Source organism: Leptonotus elevatus, chromosome 2, assembly GCF_054856555.1.
Source record: "Leptonotus elevatus isolate MCC_2025b chromosome 2, RoL_Lele_1.0, whole genome shotgun sequence".
In the NCBI taxonomy this organism is placed as follows: domain Eukaryota; kingdom Metazoa; phylum Chordata; class Actinopteri; order Syngnathiformes; family Syngnathidae; genus Leptonotus; species Leptonotus elevatus.
The window spans coordinates 5862063-5882277 of NC_141240.1; the positions used below are offsets into that span (position 1 = coordinate 5862063).

The following is a 20215-nucleotide window of genomic DNA, read 5'->3' on the forward strand; positions in this document are numbered from 1 at the left end:
TAAAATATACACAATATACAGTATGTTTAATTTTGCATATGTATTATGTGGAATTCAAAAACAGTGTAGAACTCTGTATTACCAAAAAAACGTATAATAATCTCAGTATAGTGTCCATAATAAAACAAACTCAGCAAAATAGCTTGCAATTTAAACTAGAATAATGAAAGAATGACAAAAACAAAAGATTAGCTATCAGCTATTATATATTAACTAGGTCTCTCACATTTTAAAGATAAGATCATTAAGATGTTGAAAATCAGTATGTTTAGGTTCATTGAAGACTCTATTGAAGTCTAGATGAACATGTGAGTGTATCCGTCCCGTGACCCTGCAAACAACAAAGGTTGTGGTAGAAATTAATATGGAGCAGAAAATGTCCAATATATTTTTCCATCTGGATATCATTTACTTTGAACCACTTGTCTCCTTCCAAACTCAAGATGTCTTCCAGTCTCATAGTGAAAACAGACCTTGCTCTGCCTAATAGAGGATTTGTGATGTGGATGATTTATGTGTTGTTCCTGCAGATGATGTCCCTGATCTGCTGCTGCCATTTGTTCCAGTACTTACTGCTGATTTTGGACTTTCAAACTTCAGCATTCATCAAATTCCATTCAAGTCTTGTTAATGTGCATTAGAGAATGAAAGTAGAGGACACATGAGAGTCAGACACCATTGCCAAGATCATAAGTTTGGATGCAATCCAATTAGCAAAATGGCTATAGTTCATCCAGGTCATTTGGGGCAACACTGAGGTCCGTTTTAAAAGTAAAACCATGACGTGGCGTGTATCTTCACCTTAATGATGTGCCACTGACACGCCCTGATTTTCCATCTGTACATTTAAGTAGCGGGTCGTTTACGTAACTGCAGAAGTTAGAGCTAACAGCGACGCCTAGTGGGCGCAATTGTAACTGGTTTCCTTCCATGGCCAAACGGAACTGAAGCTTAAGGTTTTAGTTCCCTGTCGGACCCAATACTGAAGCACAAGGACCTAGCATGGCGTCCTTCAGTTTGAGGCCAACGAAATAGACAGTGTGCGGTCTTTTTAGGCTATCATCGAAAAATTATTCACGATGCTAATCAGGGCTACTTGCCAGCGCCTCCAACGCCGTAAGTTGCAAACTGCGAGCAATGACAAGTCGCTCAAATAGGAGCTAACAAATAGCGTTGATAGAAAGATGTGAAACCCCCTCAAGTAAATTAAACCTTCGATGTTATTATCTCAAAACAGCAATTATACTGAAATTTTCGCTCAATGTGCATTATTCGGAGCTAATGCTAAATGAAGTTTTATTTGTACGAGTGTGATTTACGGTTCTTCGTGCTGGAGCAGACCAGCAAACTCACCACCGAAGTCCAGCCGAACCGTGTCAACAACTCCCACTTTCACCTCATATTAACTCGTCAAAAAACAGCAAATCTTCAGTTTACGCCGTAGTATATCACTAATCTACGCTAAAGTAGTAGTAAAATCATAATGACAGTTTTGTGTCACGTGTTTTTACGCCGCTGGGCAAATAAGTTCATTGCGTCAACGTTTGTTAGGGTCGAGTGTGTATGTTGGGACAGTAAACAGATGATCCCATGAAGTGTATGGACTTGTTATGTATGTGTACTAATGAACTATTGAATCTAAAAATGAACACATACAGACACTAAAAATGCATAAAGGTTAGTCAGATGTCTTGTAATTGATGTATCATTGAAATCTGTTCATTCCAGCACCTGTCAATTTTGCCATTTTCACAGGTTTTAGGTCAGCAGCAGCAGCAGCAGCAGTAGCAGCAGCGCGTCTCGAGACTCTCAGCCACCGCAATGCCGTCTTCTCCAGAGAGCAGGCCCGGCAGCGGGCTCTGTACCCCCGTGTGGAAAAGATCGAGGTGTCCATGCAGGGCCCAGGGCTGGATGGTACTCTGCTCATCATGAACAGAGGAATGTCCACACCGCAGAGCTGTGCAAGGCGTGAGTTAAAGGGACCAGTTCCAAGTCCTGAGAACACCATTTGGTCTTGTTTGCATGTGTTCCTCGTGTACGGGACTTTAAATAGACCCTTCTTCTGTGTGTCCTGCAGACCTGACAGAGCATCATGTGACCAACTCTGCTTTGGCCCTGGTGGATGGCGAACCGTGGCCTCTCCACCAGCCGCTCACTCACTCCTGCACACTCGCGTTGCTCACATTTAAAGATGACAACCCCACATTGGTCAACCAGGTAAACTGTCAATGTAATTTATATTTAAATGACATGTTTTCTGGCCCAAATTAAGGCAGAGGTGCTACTATTCTGACCATTTTCACATGTGCATATTTGGGATGTCCCGATCTGATATTGATTTTAGAGATCAGTCCAATATCAACCCCCCCCCCAAAAAAAAAACTGTCTGATTATATTGGTCTACATACAAAAACTCAGTAACCCAAAAGATTGGATTAAATGGGTCATATATTCTCATACCTAGTGTTGCTGACTATTGTTCTTTGTTTGAATAGTATCACTTGATCAAGTCTCTTTTAACATTTCATACTAAAAAATTAATTAAAGCATGTATCATTCCTGCTGATATTGAATCGATATTGATATCCGACAGTAGGGCTGGAGGATTATGGGAAAAATAATAATCACGGTTATTTTGATTGAGATTGAAATCATGATTAATAATACGATTATTCATTGATTTTAAAACTCATAGCCTTACGCCCATTCATCCCTTCACGTTGAACACTTTATTCTTAAAAACTATTCTTTTTGTAAAGTATAACATAACCTTATGGAATAAGAAATTCAAGCCGCTTGCATTTTCATTAGTGTTGTCAAAGTTAAATCGTTAACTGATTAATTAATCACAAAAGAATTATCGCATTAATCATGAATTAACGCAGATTAATCGCACTATTAATTTTGATCATAGATGAAGATGATCCTTTAGCGTGACAGCGGATGGCTACATTTAAGGTAGCACTGGTTATGGTTTGAGCAATAAACGTAATTACATGCATTAAAGTAGAGCATTTAATACATGTTTGCGTATTACATTTTGAATATTTGTGCATGTCAAAATATTAGGGTAATTTTTTTTCAATTTTAAATTATGCAAATAATTAACTGATTAGAAAAAGACGAGGATGAGCGCGTACAGTGGATCAAAAAATGTTGAAGACATCCTCATAACATTGAATGTCAAAAGAATTAACACATAACCGGTGTGCTTCAAATTTGGCGGGGGGGGGGGGTGTTGATAAAAAAAACCTTTTTATTTAAGTGATTAATCGTGATTAATCAAAATTCTAAGATGTGATTAATCTGATTTAAAAATGTAATCGTTTGACAGCTCTAATTTTCATTCTTAATTTTCAAACATAAGAATTACATTACCTTCTTTATCATATTTATTTTCTCTTATTTTATTTTCACAAGTCTGGGGACTTGGTGGGCTAATCTGGGACCTCAGACATTATAGTTTGTGTGGAAATGTGTGTTGGCATAACCACAAAAAAAAGTCCTTGGATATATTTTGTATCCTTGAATTTTGAGGAAAAGAAAATTCTGTGAATCCTTAAACTAGAAAAAGTTAAAATAAAATAAAAAGTAACATAGAAATACTGTATACTAAAACAGTAATTGCAAAACAAATACTGGGTGTTCCTGTGTGTTTTGGCCACTTAGGGGCAGTGTGGTGCCGTGCATCCGTGGTGTACACACTTACAATGAGAACAGAAGAAAGTTGCAATTTAATTCGATTAAAATAGCTCGTTTTTCACAAATTGGGAAGAATTTTGGCCTTTGAGTAGTGTTATCTTACCTGTGGCCGTGGGTATGCGTTTCCACAGCAAATGTGTGTGAATATTCGTTATATGAAGGACTATTACTCCTGAAGTTGATGCTAACTTCTTGTTAGCGTTTGAATTGGATCTGCCGTGCTCTTTAGCGCTAAGCTAGCAATGTTTTAAAAACAAAGGATGTTTTGTATTTAAGTACACACTGTATGTAGTTCTTTTATCATTTGTTTAGTTTTACATTTAACTCCAACTGGAGTGTAATTAAACAGCTTAAAGGACGCTTATGGGTGGCAGAATCACACTGAATCACTCCGGGCTTGCTACAAGCTACATGGTGCATTCAGGGTACTTTCACAACGTAGGGAACTTGTAAACACGCCGCGGTGTTCTGCACATTAATCGTTTTTCTTCGATCATTCCGTTTTAATGATCGAGAGAAGCCAAAATCAAAATCACACCAAAATGTCGGTTAACTCTTTGACTGCCATAAACGTTATAAAACGTTTAGCATAAACCTAGGGAAGGGCGCCGAGGACGTTAAAAGACGTCCCCTATGTTTTTTTGTTTTTTTTTCAAAAACGGGTGCAGGAAAGCCTTGGGCAGCTGTGCTGAAAGTATCAGGCAGATATGATTAGTCAAAGACTCGTTTTGGCCCCTAGAGGGCAGCGATGACTCTCTTTGCACAAGGTTGGATGGGCCGCCCACCGTGGGCGTCAGTAGAAGACGTGAGGCGGAGCTAGAGTGTTGAGGAGACAATGGCTGATGAAGCCACAATGGCTGACCAAGCAACCGGTTACAAGCAGCTCACGCTTGAGCATTTTTTTCAAAGACGGAAAGCATCAACCAATACTAAAAAGCGCATTGATGTCAACGATGATGATGACTCCGAGCTCTACGCCAAAGTTGGAAGCTTTGGCGCGACTGTTACTATCAAGTAGTAAGCCTCACCGGCTAAGCGCGGCTAGCGCGGCTAGCGCTGCTAAGGCCGGAAAACGCGCACAATAGCCGGCCGGGTACTTCTGCACAAGCGGACATTCGATCGGGCGATGGAGAGTTGGCATCGACCAATGCAGATTGATGATGATGATGATGATGACTCCGAGTTTGACGCCAAAGTTGGAAGCCTGGACGTGTTTACGATCACGTAGTAAGCCTCACCGGCTAAGCGCGGCTAGCGCTGCTAAGGCCGGAAAACGCGCACAATAGCCGGCCGGGTACTTCTGCACAAGCGGACATTCGATCGGACGATGGAGAGTAGTCGAAAAGCATCGACCAATGCACATTGATGATGATGATGATGGTCACTCCCGAGGTTGACGCCGGAGTTGGAAGCCTTGACGCGGCCGTTATTCTCTCGTCATAAAGCCTCACCGGCTAGCGCTGCTAACGCCGGAAAACGCGGAGCTGCACAAGCGGACATTCGATCGGACAATGAAGAGTACCCCGAGTCCAATGCATATTCATCGGAGGAGCGGGTACAGTCTGATCACGGAGAAGACACTGTTTCTGGACTACGATGCCACCATGAATGGAGTGGATAAAATGGATCAGAACATCTCCTACCACCCGGTATAGCAACTGAAGGACACGGGGAAGCGAGACGTAACGAAACCGTAGCATGATCCTGATATTAGACTTGATGACACACTGCAGTATATACTTGCTATTCCCCGGAAAAAAACGGCCTGCAAGAAAGTGGCGCACGCGAAGAGGCAATCTGTTGTGCAAATGCTGTTGCGTCTCTTTGCACGCAGGAGAGTGTTACAAAAAGAAAAACTGTCGTTGAAACATCCACATATTTGTAAATAGCACCACAGTTGCACACATTTGTAAATAGTTTGCCAAATTGTTGTCAAATTGTTACACTGTTGAATGTAAATAAACGTATTTTGCTATCAAAAAACACTTTTTCATTCTTGGTGGTAGTGTTTTATAGAAGTAAAGCACTATTTAGGTGTTTGTGGTATCGTTCATGGACAAAAAGAAGTGTAAAATTCACTAGAATGCATGAAATAATATCGTTTCACTAAAAGCTTGATTTCTCCATATTTTGGTCCAAAACAGGCGAAATTGGGTCAAACTAACCATTTTCTATTGTTGATTACTAAAGAACGGAATAAGGTAGAAACAAACATTTTTTTTCTGATGAAAGATGAAAGTCCAATCTTTCATTTGGTAGTATGTGTGTTTCCATAGTCCAAACAGAACATTTTCTGTGGACCTTGAAAGATCAGTCAAAATGCTTAAATCGGCTGGCACTGGCGGCATCCCTTTTCTGAAAACGTCTGGCAGTCAAAGAGTTAATCGTCCCGCCCTGTCTGACAGTACAGTGCAATATTGGTATCGTATCGGAAGTGAAAAAGTTGTATCGGGTAAATCACAATATAGCATTTTTCATTAAAATTGCATGAAATTAATGGGAATTGTCTATTCTGCTATAGTAGCCACATGTATTGATACCTTGAAATAAGCCGATACTCATACCTGGTATCCGTACTCGCCCAACCCTTGTTCTTATAATTGTGAGAATTAAATTTATATCCCAATGTACATGACATTTCATAACCAGGGGAATTTGACCAGCGACTGCGGATCAAAACTGCTGGCTCTATGTTTTGGGGAAAATCTTAAAAGATCTGTTACGACGACTTCTCTAACACTAATGTCAACTTGTGTTCATACATCAACTCTTCATCTTCTTTCGCATTCGGGTTAACCTTATGCAAGGGTTGTTAGAGTGAATCATCCTCTCCCATCTTTCACTGCCCTCAGCATCTTCTGCGCTAAGGCGAGCTATCCACAAGTCTTCCTTCAGTACATCCATAAATCTCCTCTCTCGCCTTCTTCTTTTCCTCCTACCTGGCAGCTTCATTTGCGGCATGTGCAAGCCAGATCAAGCTTCCCTTTCTCGCATGGTCTCTGGTCTGAAGCGGTCAGTCCGTGCTGTCCCACTGACGAGCTCATTTCTGATCCTGTCCATCCCCGCCACTCCCAGAATATTTAACTCTGCCACCTCCAGCTCTTTCTCCTGTCCTCTGCTCATTGCTGCCATCTGGGAACCTATACAAACATGGCTGGTCTCACCACCGTCCTATAAAACTTTTCTTTCAATTCACGTCTCATCTGTCAGTGTGCCCATCGCCACAGCAAACACGAAGGGGCTCAGAATCCCGCCTTCACATCAGTCTTTTCTCACTCAGGCAGCACACCTCACTGCTGTCATTGACTGATCATTATAACGAGACTCATCTGACATACTTCTTCGCCACTTCAGATTCCCTGACGCAGAACCACAGCATCTCGCTTTTTCTGAATCCACAAAGACACAATGGAGCTCCTTCTGATCATCTCTGTCCTCCATCATCAGTATTCTCAGGGCAAATATCTGGGGTGCTCTTTGTAGGCATGAAAACCATACTGTTGCTGCTCACAAACCCCCCCAGCCCCCCACCCCCACCACCACCCCCACCCCCTTCCCTTCTTGTCTCAAGTTGACTTCCACTACACTTTCCAAGGTTGTCATTGTGTGGCCCATCAACCTGTTTCCTCTGCCGTTGCTACAACTCTTCACATCACCATTGCTCTCAAAAATTGGCAACAAATCCACTGCCATCTTCTGGAGGCACTTCCATATCTTCATCGTCATATTATCAGGACCAACAGCCTTAGTTTCCACTCTTCATCACCCCCCTCAGAGTGTTCTTTATTTTCATGTTATCATTTATTGTTTATTTTTACAGGGATAGTGCACAATTAACTAATTGAAACCCGAAAACTTAGAAATAAGTTTTTTAATACTTTGTCCTTCACTCCCAAAAACATATTTTATGTTTTTTTAATGCTAGATCATACAGAAGGCTTTGATACAACTTCTGACCTGAAGAGGTTGATTAAAGCAATGGTAGATATTACAAAAACGGCCAGAAGGTGGCAGCAGAGTATAAGAGATCAACCAGGGCCATGTTGCAACAAGCTCTTTTTCCCCAGTGTTTTCAACAGGTTTGTGAATAACGATGAAATTTAGCTATATTCTAATGCTAATTGCTGAAATGCAGAAACAGATAGAACTAGAAAAATTTCCGCGGAAATTTTGAATGGGCCTGCTGACTCTTGCAAGGTGGAAAGACGCAATACTTGTAGCAATAGTAGTAGCAAGTACTTGTAGTAGTAGCAAGTACTTTTAGTAGTATTAGTAGTACTTGTAGTTGTAGTAATTTTAGTAGTAGTCAAATGGCCAAGATGGCCGCCGACCCAGGTGGGCGAGGGGGAGAGAGTCCTTGGCATACCGAATCAATTGGCCAAGATGGCCGCCGCCCTGGGCGAGCGGAGTGGCGAGAATCCTTGGTGTACCTAATTAATTGGCCAAGATGGCCGCCACCCTGGGTGGGTGGAGTGGCGAGAGTCCAGGGTGTACCTAATCATATGTCCAAGATAGTAGTAGTAGTAATAGTATTTGCAATAGTAGTAGTCGTACATAGGCCAAGCCTTGAGTACACCAAGAAAAAAAGGGGGTGAGTTGAGCTCAACAGTAAGAGAGATGATTGGCTGAGGCAGTTGCTATGCAGACGTGAGAGACCAGGCAGTATAGCTAAAAAAGCACTATTTAAATAGCAGTCCATTCCATTGCCTTTAAAAAAAAGAATAATAATGTTGCGGGGTTTTTTTTTATGTAAAAGAGCTGAACAGTATAAAATTTAAACGATAGAAATCGGTCAAGAAATGTGGAAGTTAACCATAATCAACATAAACTAAACGTATCTTACTGTCTCTTTAAGAAACATGCACATTCCCGCACACACATTGGAGTTGAACATGGAGACATCACGCACACACATTCAACACAAATGCATGAGATACGCACACCTCGAACAAAAGCCTCTCACGACTTAACGTTTGAAGATGCAGATTCCAAAAATGGCTCGTTAGAACGGCAAAGGTTTGGGGAACGCGAGCATGTTCTCATTTTTTTCATCGGATGAGAAATGACCAAATTAGAGCAGGTTGAAAACTTATGATTTATAAAAAAATGAAGAGAGAAAGGCGCCGAAATTAACATGGAAAAGATAGGCGAAAAAGTCCGACTTCTCCTCGCTTAAAGTGAAAATAAAGGTACTAAATGACACCTTAGCCAAATAAAAGTGGGTTTGTCTGAAAGCAGACCCTTGTGACTACAAAATGTGCGAATTTGATGTCTAGTGAGCAAAGATTGTGGCCATGGTGACGAGTTGAAGTGAAACTTTTGGAAATAGATTTTTTGGTTCCCGTCACTCAAAGGCTAATTGCTCCACTCAAGCCGACGCAATACACACCAATGTTAAAAGGCTATTTCGCTCACTGTCTTTGAACCCGCACAAGGGGAAGAGCTTTCATTCCTTAAATTTTTTTTGGACACTGAGCTAAAGATGGGAAAAATTGCAACAAAATAAGCTAAAATTCATATCGGTCGGTTAACGTATGCGCGCGCAGCGTGTCTTGGACTTTTTTTTGGGACTTTTTGGGGAATAGCGTCGCCATGGTAACTCTGAATTCTTAGAAAAATAATGCCGCAGCGAGTCAGATCGAGCCGCATCGTTTGATACCTCATTTGTGCCGGTGCGATTTACGGTACGGGCCGCATTTTTGCGGAAAATAATAAACCCTTTTCCCTTTTTTCTAGGATAGTAATATGTGCCTTAAATATAGGTCCATAAATATAGTTTTTTTCCTGTTGAAAGAAGAGACTCTAATCTTTCTTTTGGTAGGTTCCATGTTTTTATAGCAACAGAACATAATATTCTGTGGACATTGCAAAATCAAAATCCAGTAAAACAGCCAGGAGCGAAGGGGATTGCTTCAGTGAAAATGGCTGGGAGTGAATGAGTTCAAATAAATTGATCCAGCTCATTTGCGTCTGTTGTCGCTGGGCAGGTAGACAAAACAAACCTGAGAGCCAATTATTTTTAAAAAGTCAATTTTCCATATTATGTCCCTTTTAAAGCAGCCTCTCCCCTTTTCCTCATTGACAGGCTTATTGGCGTTCCTGTGCTGCCCTTCTCGGCCAGGTGCTGGAGACGGCCTTCAAGGACCAATTGTCCGTCGAGTTGCTCAGCACACCAGAGGTGCCAGGTAGAAGGCTTGTTTAGGGTTTCACTATTCATATTTGATTTTGCCTGGATTTGTCCTGCAGCTTGTTTCATGAATACATTCCCTGCAGTTACTTCAGGGGCTTTTCTTTGTGACTTGGTCCTGGACCCTCAGCTAGACTCTTGGACTCCCTCTGAGGTTGGATGCCTTTGGCTTACTAGCTGCTGCCTTTCAGATCTCACAGGAGCTCACGTGCTTGTGTTTATGCTCTAGGAGTCATTGCGCTCTCTGACGAGAGGAGCGCAGCAGCTCATTTTCCAGGACTTGCCCTGGGAGCCTCTGGAGGTGGCCCCCTCTGTGGCACTAGAAGTCTTCTCACACAGCAGGTAGATGCATACCACCCCGTGTCTATCATCACATGATGTACCTCTACACCTCTAAGACTTCAATTTCTGTTTCAGGTGTCAACAGGAAGCGGTGGAGCAGAAGGCAGCCCAGAATCCCAACGGGACAGTGACGCTTTACAGGTGACATTTACAGACACTAACGATCTTATGAACATGCAAGCTAGGGACATTGGACATATATAAACAGACAGCCGTGTTAGCTCAAACTTTGTTTGCAACATTGACCACAAGACCTATTTCGCCAAATGCATGCCATGCCACACAATGTGCGTTGTTGAAATGTCACTGTTAAGCAACACATTTTGTGAGTGATTTAGTCTTTCAAGCATAATTTAATAATAATAATAATATGCCTAATATATATTATGAAATATATATCGCCTTATAAATCACAATTTGGCAAATTTCATTATTTTTTTCAAAAATCTATAGTTTTGGTCTGTCCACACGTGCGGGTGTCATTTTTAGGAATTATTGATCAATCTGAAGTGTTGAAAATGGCTTGCTCTCCATGATGATGCAATGTTAATGGTTGAACAAATAGGACATTTTGGGGGTCTCCTGAGCAGTGACGATTTTGGCCTGACTCCAGCGATATATAAAACACTTCTCCGCACAGTCCTGCTGTGATGTTCCTGACAGAAATGTAAAAATATGACAATTAAAATAAATTGTTCAGGAAGTGAATTTCTATAGGTTAGCAGCTCTGTGAATGCGATGTGGTCAAAACATTTGGTGCAACTCATTTTAGCACTGATGCAACCAAGAAAAAAAAGTTGGCGCACCAGTGCAACCAGTACAAAAAGTTAGTCTAGAGCCCTGATTTTGATGTGTAGTCTAAATAAATAGGACGGATGAGACAATCATTGGGAGTGCAACACTTCCCTGGGTCAGACTCATTACAATCTATGGCTCCAATAGTCCACTGAAGATGAACCAGCACCACTACACAATGCAGTCACGCAGATTTTTTGGTTTGTTTAAACCAGGGGTAGGCAAGTTCAGTCCTAGAGAGCCACAGTCCTGCATGTTTTTGATGTTAGATGAGAGGCTCCTGCAGAACGTAAGTAACTATGAGCTGATGATTTGAAACACCTGGGTTGGAGGCAGGAGACACCGAAAACATGCAGGATTGCGGCTCTCTAGGACCGAACTTGCCTATCCCTGGTTTACACGTAGCCACCCATTCCATATTAGAAATATGAGGAACTGTAAATTCAACGACGCATGGTTGAGTAAACAATCCTTTCATTTAGTTGGCATGTTCGTTATCGGTGTTAAGCTCCCCTTGTCTTAGCCTGACATCGCTTTTACAGTCATTGGCAAACTAGGCGCCACAATATTGTAATATTGTCTGTGTCTGCCATGTGCACTGTGTTGGTGTTTCATGAGTAGCCTACTCCATATCTTGCATTCTTACATCATGCACGCATTATTAATCGTTTAAAATATACAGAACCAACACATTCTCTATTTATTCAATCAAATACAATGACATTTTACAACTTAGTCGGGTTTGAAATAGCACAAATAATGTACAAAGTACACAACAATCTACTTTGCCGCAGTACTCAGAAGCTGTTTGAAATTAGAGCGAGTTCTTATAGCATAGTGTCTACAACAGTGTCTACAAAAAAATTAAAACAAGAACAAATATTAAGCAAAGGTGTGTTTCTGTAAAAGGTGTTATTTTGTGGGATAATTTTGGAACTGACCTGAAAAGATGTCAGTCACTTGCTGAATTAGAAAAATTGCTTAAATCAGGCATGAGCTGTTAAAATTGCTGTTGTTGTTTTTTTATATATCGGTATGAGTGTAATGAACATTTTATATGTGAGTATAAGGATATGAGTCATAAATGTATTATGGTATATGCCTATGAATTTCATGTACGTATGTTGCTGGCAAATGTACGCATGTCAAAGTGCACTTGTATATATGACTAGGTTTATACATTTTCTTTTGTTGAAATACAATTAACCTATTATTGTATCAATATTGAAATAAGTCAAAACATAGAATGAATAAGGGGTAGGACTAGATAAGTTTTCAACTTCTTCTTACTCCCTTTTGAGCATATAAACTGTAACTAATGATGCTTGTATAAAATTTTGGTTTTTTTCTCCCTTTTTTTATCTTTGGTTTTTTCTGCTACTTGTTTATATGTTTAATAAACAAAATCAATCAATAAATTCCACATTTCCACATTGGAGAAATAATTTTAACGCAAATTCACAAATTTGTTTTTTCTTTGCCAATAAGGCTGTAAAAAATTTAGTTTTTTTTTTTAATGGTCTTAAATAAGTTTTTAGAAGTCTTCAATTTAACTAGAAGAAACCTGTAGCAACTCTGACTTTTACAATCACCATTAGTGTGAAGACCTCAAGATTCACTATTAGATTCACGACTTGTTGTCCAGCAACTCAAGTCGCAAGTCGTGTTGACAGTGGACAAGATAGTCGTCCATTGCTGGAGATCACCAATGCAAGCCGGCGAGACTTCCTTCTTCGCCGAGCCGCTCACTCAAACACTGAAAGGCAATTTGCAACAGCGGAACCCAACCCAAGACACGCCAAGGACCGCCCCTTTATTTGAATAACATTTCGACCTGACAGAGCGTCTGCAGCATAAAATAAATAAATGTGAGAGCAGAGCATTTTTATTTATTGATTGATATTTAATTATATTTATATCTTTAATTTTGTATTTATTTTTATATAAATTTTTATTTTTTGAATCTCGTTTTTTTATTTTTACTTTCATTTATTTAGTTTTGGTCCTCCATACTTGGGAGCAAAACATCAGAACGGTCACTTGAACTATGCAGTGTAATTTGTAAGTCCCATTCGGTCTGAGGCAGGCGGATCTCCAAAATGAGTCTTTGTTCTCTGTGATGTTGAATTTTTGCTTACTCATCCAGCTAGATTTTTGCCCGGCTCCATTTGCTAAGTGCCTTGAAAAATTGGTTGGGAACTTCCGCTGTATACATAAAATTGACTTGAATTGAGTTCCGGATGAGAAGACTTTATTTGCAAAATGGCAGACAGCAAAATAAATAAAATAACCTGTTTACAGATACAGAAATAATCATTTGAGTGCAGAACTTGGAGCTATTTGAAACTATTATATTACGAACGACTGCTGTCAGAAGTGATGAAAAATGCCAAGCCTAACTAAAGTCTCCCCCTCCCTCACTGTTTCCTAGGTGTGCTGATTATGTTCTCTTGAGCGGGGGCCCCCTGGTGGCCAGAACAGGCCTGTGTTTCCAGTACGAGGTGACGGCGCTCCACAGCCTGGGCGCAGGGCGCTGGGGCCTCCATCGCCGCGCGCAGGGCCTCTCACTGCCGTCGCAGCTGGAGGTAGGATGGATGACTCCAATCCCAAAAAATGTTTGAGTTTAGCGGATATGTTAACTGTCACGTGTGATTGGCCAGAATTGTGTGTCCATGTGACTGCTAGTCACGTTGTGTTGTTGATGCAGGCCCACCATACAGTCTGGAGGAAACTGAGGCAGCGAGCAGTCAAACTGGTGAGAACAAACATCCCTGTTTCACACAGGAAACATCAAAGCGAGCGCGCTGCTGCCAGCCCAGGCTGGGCCGTTACTAGCGAGGCAGCGCTCGGGTCTCCATGCTTGATGCTAGTCCAAATTAGCGCTTGTTCTAAATCCAGCCAGGCCCTTACCCTGGATGCCCCTCATCACTCCACGTTTCACACTGTAGCCAGAGGCGAGGATTTAACGTCGTCTTTTTTTTTATGGCTTTGCGTTTATGTTTTTGGCACAGATTGCGAAAGGGCTCTCATCCTGCTCATGAAGGACAAACCGCCCGTTTGTGAAGTTGACATCAAGGAAGGATCCCGAAAAGTATTTTTAAATCTCTCCAGACTCTCCACGAGGTGCTTGGCGACACAAGTGGATTGCGAGTGAAGCAGCAAAGATGCATAAATCCCTGCTGATGAAACGAGGCTGAGTTAATTTTGGATGGAGCTATCTAGGCAGAATACATTTCTGCTGCAGCCTTTCTGGCATTCTCTGTGCATCACTGCCTCACTGAGTGTGTAGTGCGGGAAAAGGACTGCTCATTAATAGGCACGCTTGATTTGGCAGCTGATGACATACGATGCTGCGCGGCCTACATTTCCTTTTCACAGCGCCACTGTTATTTGGGGAATTGAAAGTGCACTTTGTTAAAGGCAAACGTATGGAGTCGGATCAGCGTCAGGATTGAATGATATGTGGATCACTTCTTGGTGGAGTTCTGACACGCATGAGATTTGCATGGAGGGCTGCTGCTCCCTTTTTATGGCTTTGGACTGGAGGACGTCATCTCACGCAGCTTGCAATGTTAGCATGTCCTTTTTGTCCCAGAGCGGAGCGTCTCACTCACAATCAGCAGAAGAGCCATTGCTGAAGGATGGGCGTGCCAACTTTCTTTCGAGGAGTTGTCCTATGTATGCGTTAGATTTTTAGACAGGTCACAGGTGTCCTAATAATTGGGGATAGACTTGCCGATTATCGGTGCCGATGAAGAAATTTTAGTTAACGAAAACTAACACACACAAAAAAACTAAAATTAAAAAAACTATTTTGTTAACAAAATAAAATAAAAACCAAAATGCTTTTTAAAAAAAACAAAAATAACAAACAAAATTTTATATTTACAAAACTAACTAAAACTTACTATAATTATAGCCAAAATGTCCTTCATTTTAGTCTTTGGTAATTAATTTGATGCATGAGCCTTTGGGGATGATTTTAAATGTGATTTAAAGTATTTTTATTTCGATATTAACCGCATTTGAAAGTGTGTCACACAGAAGTGACGTCATCTAGCAGCAGCCAATAGAAAAGCACCTTCAGATGACGTCGCTCCTTGGCGACAAATTTGCCTGCTTTTTCAGTTAACTCAGCCCAAATGCAACCCTGGTAAGAAATTTTTTGACCATAGTGTTTATGTTTATTAAATATTGCACACAAGTAATACACATTTAAAAATAAAAAAATAGTTAAAAAAAATAACTAATACTGAAACTAACTAAAACTAATAAAAATTAACTAACAAAACCACCTTGAAAACTAATTAAAACTAACTCAATTAAAAAAAAAAAACTCAAATTAATAATAAAAAAACGTTATTCCTATACTTTAAACTTGTTAATATTATTCTGCCCATTTTTTGGGGCATCTATCTAGTTCCACATAATTCATCCGATTCTTGTCAATCTAATTTTAACATATTCCAAATATTCATCCTTCTAGGTCCCATTTTTTTTTAGTATTGCAAATATTCACGGCTTACCTACAATTATTGATTTTGTACCCTAATTTCCCCCATGCATTCCTAATGGCAGATTCAACATTTCACATTTATATCCTTTCAAAGTGACATTCAAAACATTGAACTCTTTCATTTCACTTAAGGGAAGATTATTCAGCTCTTCCCAGGTCATTCTGCAGCATTCCATGCCATTCAATATCATTCCACAGTTTTCACCTTCTGAACCTTTTGTTTTTGTTTGACATTACAACAAAAAAATATAAAATATTTTAAATTTCTGGTGTTTTTAAATTTGAGAAAAAAATATTTACTGTAGAAAACTAAAGAGCGCTATGGTATTTACTTGTTTAAGTTTCCATTTAACTGTTTAAGATGTACTGATAACCCTGAACATTTTGTTTTTAATTTAAAGTTGTCTATTGTCTTAAAAGTAAAAACAAAAAAAACCTACATTTTGAAAAGTGAAAATGTTCAATAAAAATGATTTACGACATTACAACAAATTCCAGATTGGCATATGTATTTAAAAAAAAAAAAATCAATGTAAATTCCCCCCCCCCCTTTTTTTTTTTTACTTGAAATTTATATCAGCTTCAAATATCAGTTTTCAGCCTCCATGACTACTAATAATCAGTATCGGCTTTGGAAAAAAAACATATTGGTCTATCTCTATTAATAATAATCTCTTGACATTTGTCTGTCCCCCTGCACTAATGATGAATAATTTATTCTCATTCAATACCAATTTATCACACTGGTTGAAGTCACTCACTTTGGAGGAGGGGCGGTTCTACTTTGTACAAGTGGACGTCCATTTTTGTTACCATAACGACTGGGGCGGAGCTTGGGCACGGTGGCTTCTCAGTGTTGCCAACTAAGCAACAAACGGTTCGCTCTTTTTGTTGTCATTGGAGCTTTCTCCTCCTTTAAGCTTTAATTTCACACTTGGCGGGTCCGTATGCATTTCAGAGACCCAAATTAGAGCAGTTTTGTTCTACTGCAGGGTTTACATTCACAGTGGCTCAGGGCCAGAATGTGACTGTGTACGACCACCCCAAGTTCACGGACACTGGCCCAACCGGGTCAGTACAAAGAGCCTGGTGAGCCGCCGGGCTCATAAAACGCTGAGGGAAAGCCTGCATATTACTGCACATCTGTATGGAAGGAAAAATAATGTTGAACAGCTGTTTGAGTATTGTAGTTGCTTGACTTGATATTACACAATGCCTAATAGTGACCTTTTTTTGTTACACAAGACGAATTGTTCATATAGAGTTGTCGGGTGATGGGGACTGGGCTGGCCCACGAATAACGTAAATCCACGTAGAAGTGAAATGCATTTGTGGTTATAATAGAGTGGCGATATATATAATATCACGCTGGCACAATTTGGCAAATTTCCTATTTTTTCAGACATCTGTACTTTTGGTCAGTCCACACTTGTTGGTGTCATTTGTACAAGTTATTGGCCAATCTAAAGTGTTGATGATGATGCCATGTCAAACATTTTTAAAAATTCCTCAAAAGAATGCTGATAAACATTCAGTGTACATTTTCCACGAAAAATGGAAGAAAAATGGGGAGGGGAAAAAATTAAATGAAAAATATTTTAAACTGTTGACAAAAAAATCTGCAAAGAATGCAAATTACTAAAATATAATAAAAACTTTAAAAAATTAAAACGAGTCAACCTGCTTCAACATCAAATTCAAACTAACTGAATTTAAAAATGAAACAAAAAGTAACTATAACGAAGAATACAAGACCCAGGTTAAGAGCAGTTAAAAATCTCAATCGTTTGGGGTTTTTTTTTTCTTTTGTGTTTCTTTTTTCTTTTTTAATTCGGTTAGTTTTAATTAGCTTTTAGTGCAGATTTGTTTTTATTAGGGTTTTTTGGGGTAAAATGTTTTGTTCTAGTTTTAGTAGTAGTTTTTTGTAGCATATGTAGTATTTATATTTGTTAAAAAGGTCACTATATGTTGCTTAATAATAAAAACTACAATTCGAATACAAATGTTTGACCTACCTTCTTCTGGACAAACGTACAGCAATACCCAAATACATATATTTAAAATGAAGACCAAGCCCGCAATTCGGCTTGTTTATTCCAATTGAGGCATTTATATGGAACATTTTAATTTGGTTTGGACGTTCAGCTTCATTCTAATGGGAATACCAGGCTCGTTGTAAACCGGGGCTTATATGGATAGATGCTGTTGCAATCAAAACTTTCAACAATGTCTCCTTTAGTAATAGCAAAGTACAGTATGTTAATTAATGAAGCAACAGATAAAAAGGCAAAGCTGTGCATTCATAACAAATCACCTGTTTTTGACCCACAGGTGGAGGTGGAGGTGCCGCCGCCTAAGGAAGTGGCTCCGCCTCCTGTTGCTGCTCCCGCTCCACAATCAAGCAGCCAGTAACAGTATAATTCTTCACACACACACACACACACACACACACACACTTGCCATGTATTATTTGAACAATAAAACTGACTAAACAAACTGGCGACTCATTTGCACGTGTTTTCACTGAAATCACATCAATGGTCTTTTTGTGAAGCTGAGCATGTTGGAGTGATATTGGAAGCGTGTGTTGCGCACGTGTGCCCGAGCGATTTGCGACAACAAACGCGGAGTGTGTATGGACTGGAGGTTGTCCTGTTGGCAGCTGTGGCGTGCGTCACTTGTCAGACAGGTGGCTGTCTGAATGTGTTCTGAGGCCACCGCGAGACCATGCCAGTCCGCCGCTGACACATGACACCCACCCAACACTCCTGCTTCTTACACTTTCACTTGTTCGTGATGTTTATATCAAGTGACAATACTGAAGAGGGGATCGCTCATTAGCTTTTCTGCCAAGAGTTTGCTCAGAAGATGGACAACTGTCAGACTGGATCTATTTTTAATTTTCACCCCGTTGTCAAGCCACCCCTGTACTTGTAAAAACGACATCTCGGGCACTTTTATTGCATCTGGCATCCATGCGCGTCCGCACAAGAAGTGATTAGATTGCTAGTCAAGGTTGTCATGACCTCAGAAAAGACATTTCATGACTTAATACGCAGAATATGAAACCTAAACATTTTCAATCAAGTTTTCACGAGAGGGAAAAGAAGTGATGTAATATTTTGCAAAAACTCTTTATTTTTATATTCCTGCAGTGTCTTATTTGCCACTTTATAAAGGAACAAATTGGTAGATTTGCGTGAAAAAAAACTAATACATTTGCGAATTTATAAAGTGGCAGATTTGCGAGAAAAAAATCTTAAATTTGCGACTATATAAAGTGGCAAATTTGCATGAAAAAAATCAAGAAATAGCATACATTTTCTCGCAAATTTACCACTATAAAGTTGCAAATTTGCTAGGTTTTTTTCTCGCAAATGTGTGAGTCTTTTTATAGGCATATTACACCCCCTGCCCCTCAAAAAATAATTATTTATACGTGGCCCTAATACGCCGTCGTATGAAGGCAACAAAAAAACAAAAACAATCCAAAGAACTTTCCTTTGGAGTTCTCAGTTTTCCAACAGTACAAATGTCTATTTTGAGGATAGGAATGAGCAGTTGCATAAAATGTCATCAATCGATACAGGAAGCTGACTTTCACCATTTTTCATTTGATTGGTTCCTATGGTCTATAAATATTTTTACCACTGCACGGCTTTGATGCGTCTATTCATGATTGAGCATGAGACAGTAATGTGTGGAGTTAATTTTCTATTAAGTCAACCATGTGTGACAGGTGCTTGTAGACAACTGGCAAATGAGAAAATCTATTGGTTTGCGTGCAATTCCAAACGTATCATTTCTCAAATCCCCTCTTGATATTTGTGCTGCACAGAAAGCAGAACACCGTGCAGTTGCCGAAACATTTTCACACTTTGTGTGCTTCCTTTGGGGGTCCTTTATGGCCTGTTTAAGCACAAAATCATCAGGGGTGATGTGAGAACAGCCTAAGGGGCCTGAAAATGTGTCCACTTTGCAGCTGTTGCGCCATCTCAAGCCTCAAACATTCACCAACCATCTCCAGCGACCCCACACACCCTGACGACGCATGAGGCACACAATGAGGCTCATTTCATATCAGACTTGAAAGCATTGGAAGAAGTGACTCATTAACTTCTGCGCAGCCTCCCTCGTCCTGTTCCCTGGTGCGAGGCCACTTGAGGCAGTTGGTCGGGGAGTTGCCGTCTTTTTCCGCTCATCCAGTCAAGCAGACAATGGTTATGGTAATTGGCTGTTGGACCATTGATCTGCCTGCCGTAGGCTGATAAGTGATATATTCGCACGGCATCACAAGTGGGCAAGGGGAGTCAACAGGAGAAAGAGAGAAATAAATGCAAATGCAGCAGCAACAACTGAAACTAATAAAAGAATGATCACGTGTATGAATCCAAAAATATCTAACTTTACCTCCACCAATAAATGCAATGTGTCTCAAATACAAACCCCATTTCTGTAGTTTTTGGCATGACTCCATTTCCTTCAACATTTCTCAAGAGAGGGCGCAATAAAACAATCCCAAAACGTGTCGACCACTCCAACTCAGTTTGAAACAAAACCGACGTTCGTCAGACTCAATTAATCTAATCAAATACACTACTCGGAAAAATTAAAGAAACACTTTGTTCCTTTATATTTAACATTGTGCTCCCCAAATTGTAGTCAAGGTGACA

The 20215-nt window shown here is 40.1% G+C and overlaps 1 protein-coding gene across 2 annotated transcripts; it reads left to right on the forward strand.

Annotated features, from left to right (window-relative positions):
* The first annotated feature begins 972 nt into the window (after window positions 1-972).
* Window positions 973-18038, forward strand: mrpl39 (mitochondrial ribosomal protein L39). Of its 2 annotated transcripts, XM_086070268.1 has the most exons (10): window positions 973-1116; window positions 1756-1968; window positions 2078-2217; window positions 9788-9887; window positions 9976-10043; window positions 10119-10231; window positions 10307-10372; window positions 13458-13611; window positions 13734-13781; window positions 17874-18038. In XM_086070268.1, the coding sequence occupies exons 1-10, from the start codon at window positions 1080-1082 to the stop codon at window positions 17952-17954; spliced, it is 1020 nt and encodes a 339-aa protein (XP_085926394.1). In that variant the 5' UTR covers window positions 973-1079; the 3' UTR covers window positions 17955-18038. The 2 variants fall into 2 exon arrangements, with proteins under 2 accessions (XP_085926394.1, XP_085926395.1); XM_086070269.1 differs by lacking the exon at window positions 17874-18038 and having other exon boundaries at window positions 13687-13755.
* Window positions 18039-20215: the final 2177 nt, after the last annotated feature.

Excerpts from the sequence above, each read along its gene's own strand:
- mrpl39 (XM_086070268.1), top strand. The coding sequence starts at position 1,080 with ATGCTAATCAGGGCTACTTGCCAGCGCCTCCAACGCC. Across the intron at positions 9,888-9,975 it reads CAGCACACCAGAGGTGCCAG|TTACTTCAGGGGCTTTTCTT; the intron begins GTAGAAGGCTTG and ends CATTCCCTGCAG. Across the intron at positions 10,232-10,306 it reads GAAGTCTTCTCACACAGCAG|GTGTCAACAGGAAGCGGTGG; the intron begins GTAGATGCATAC and ends TTTCTGTTTCAG.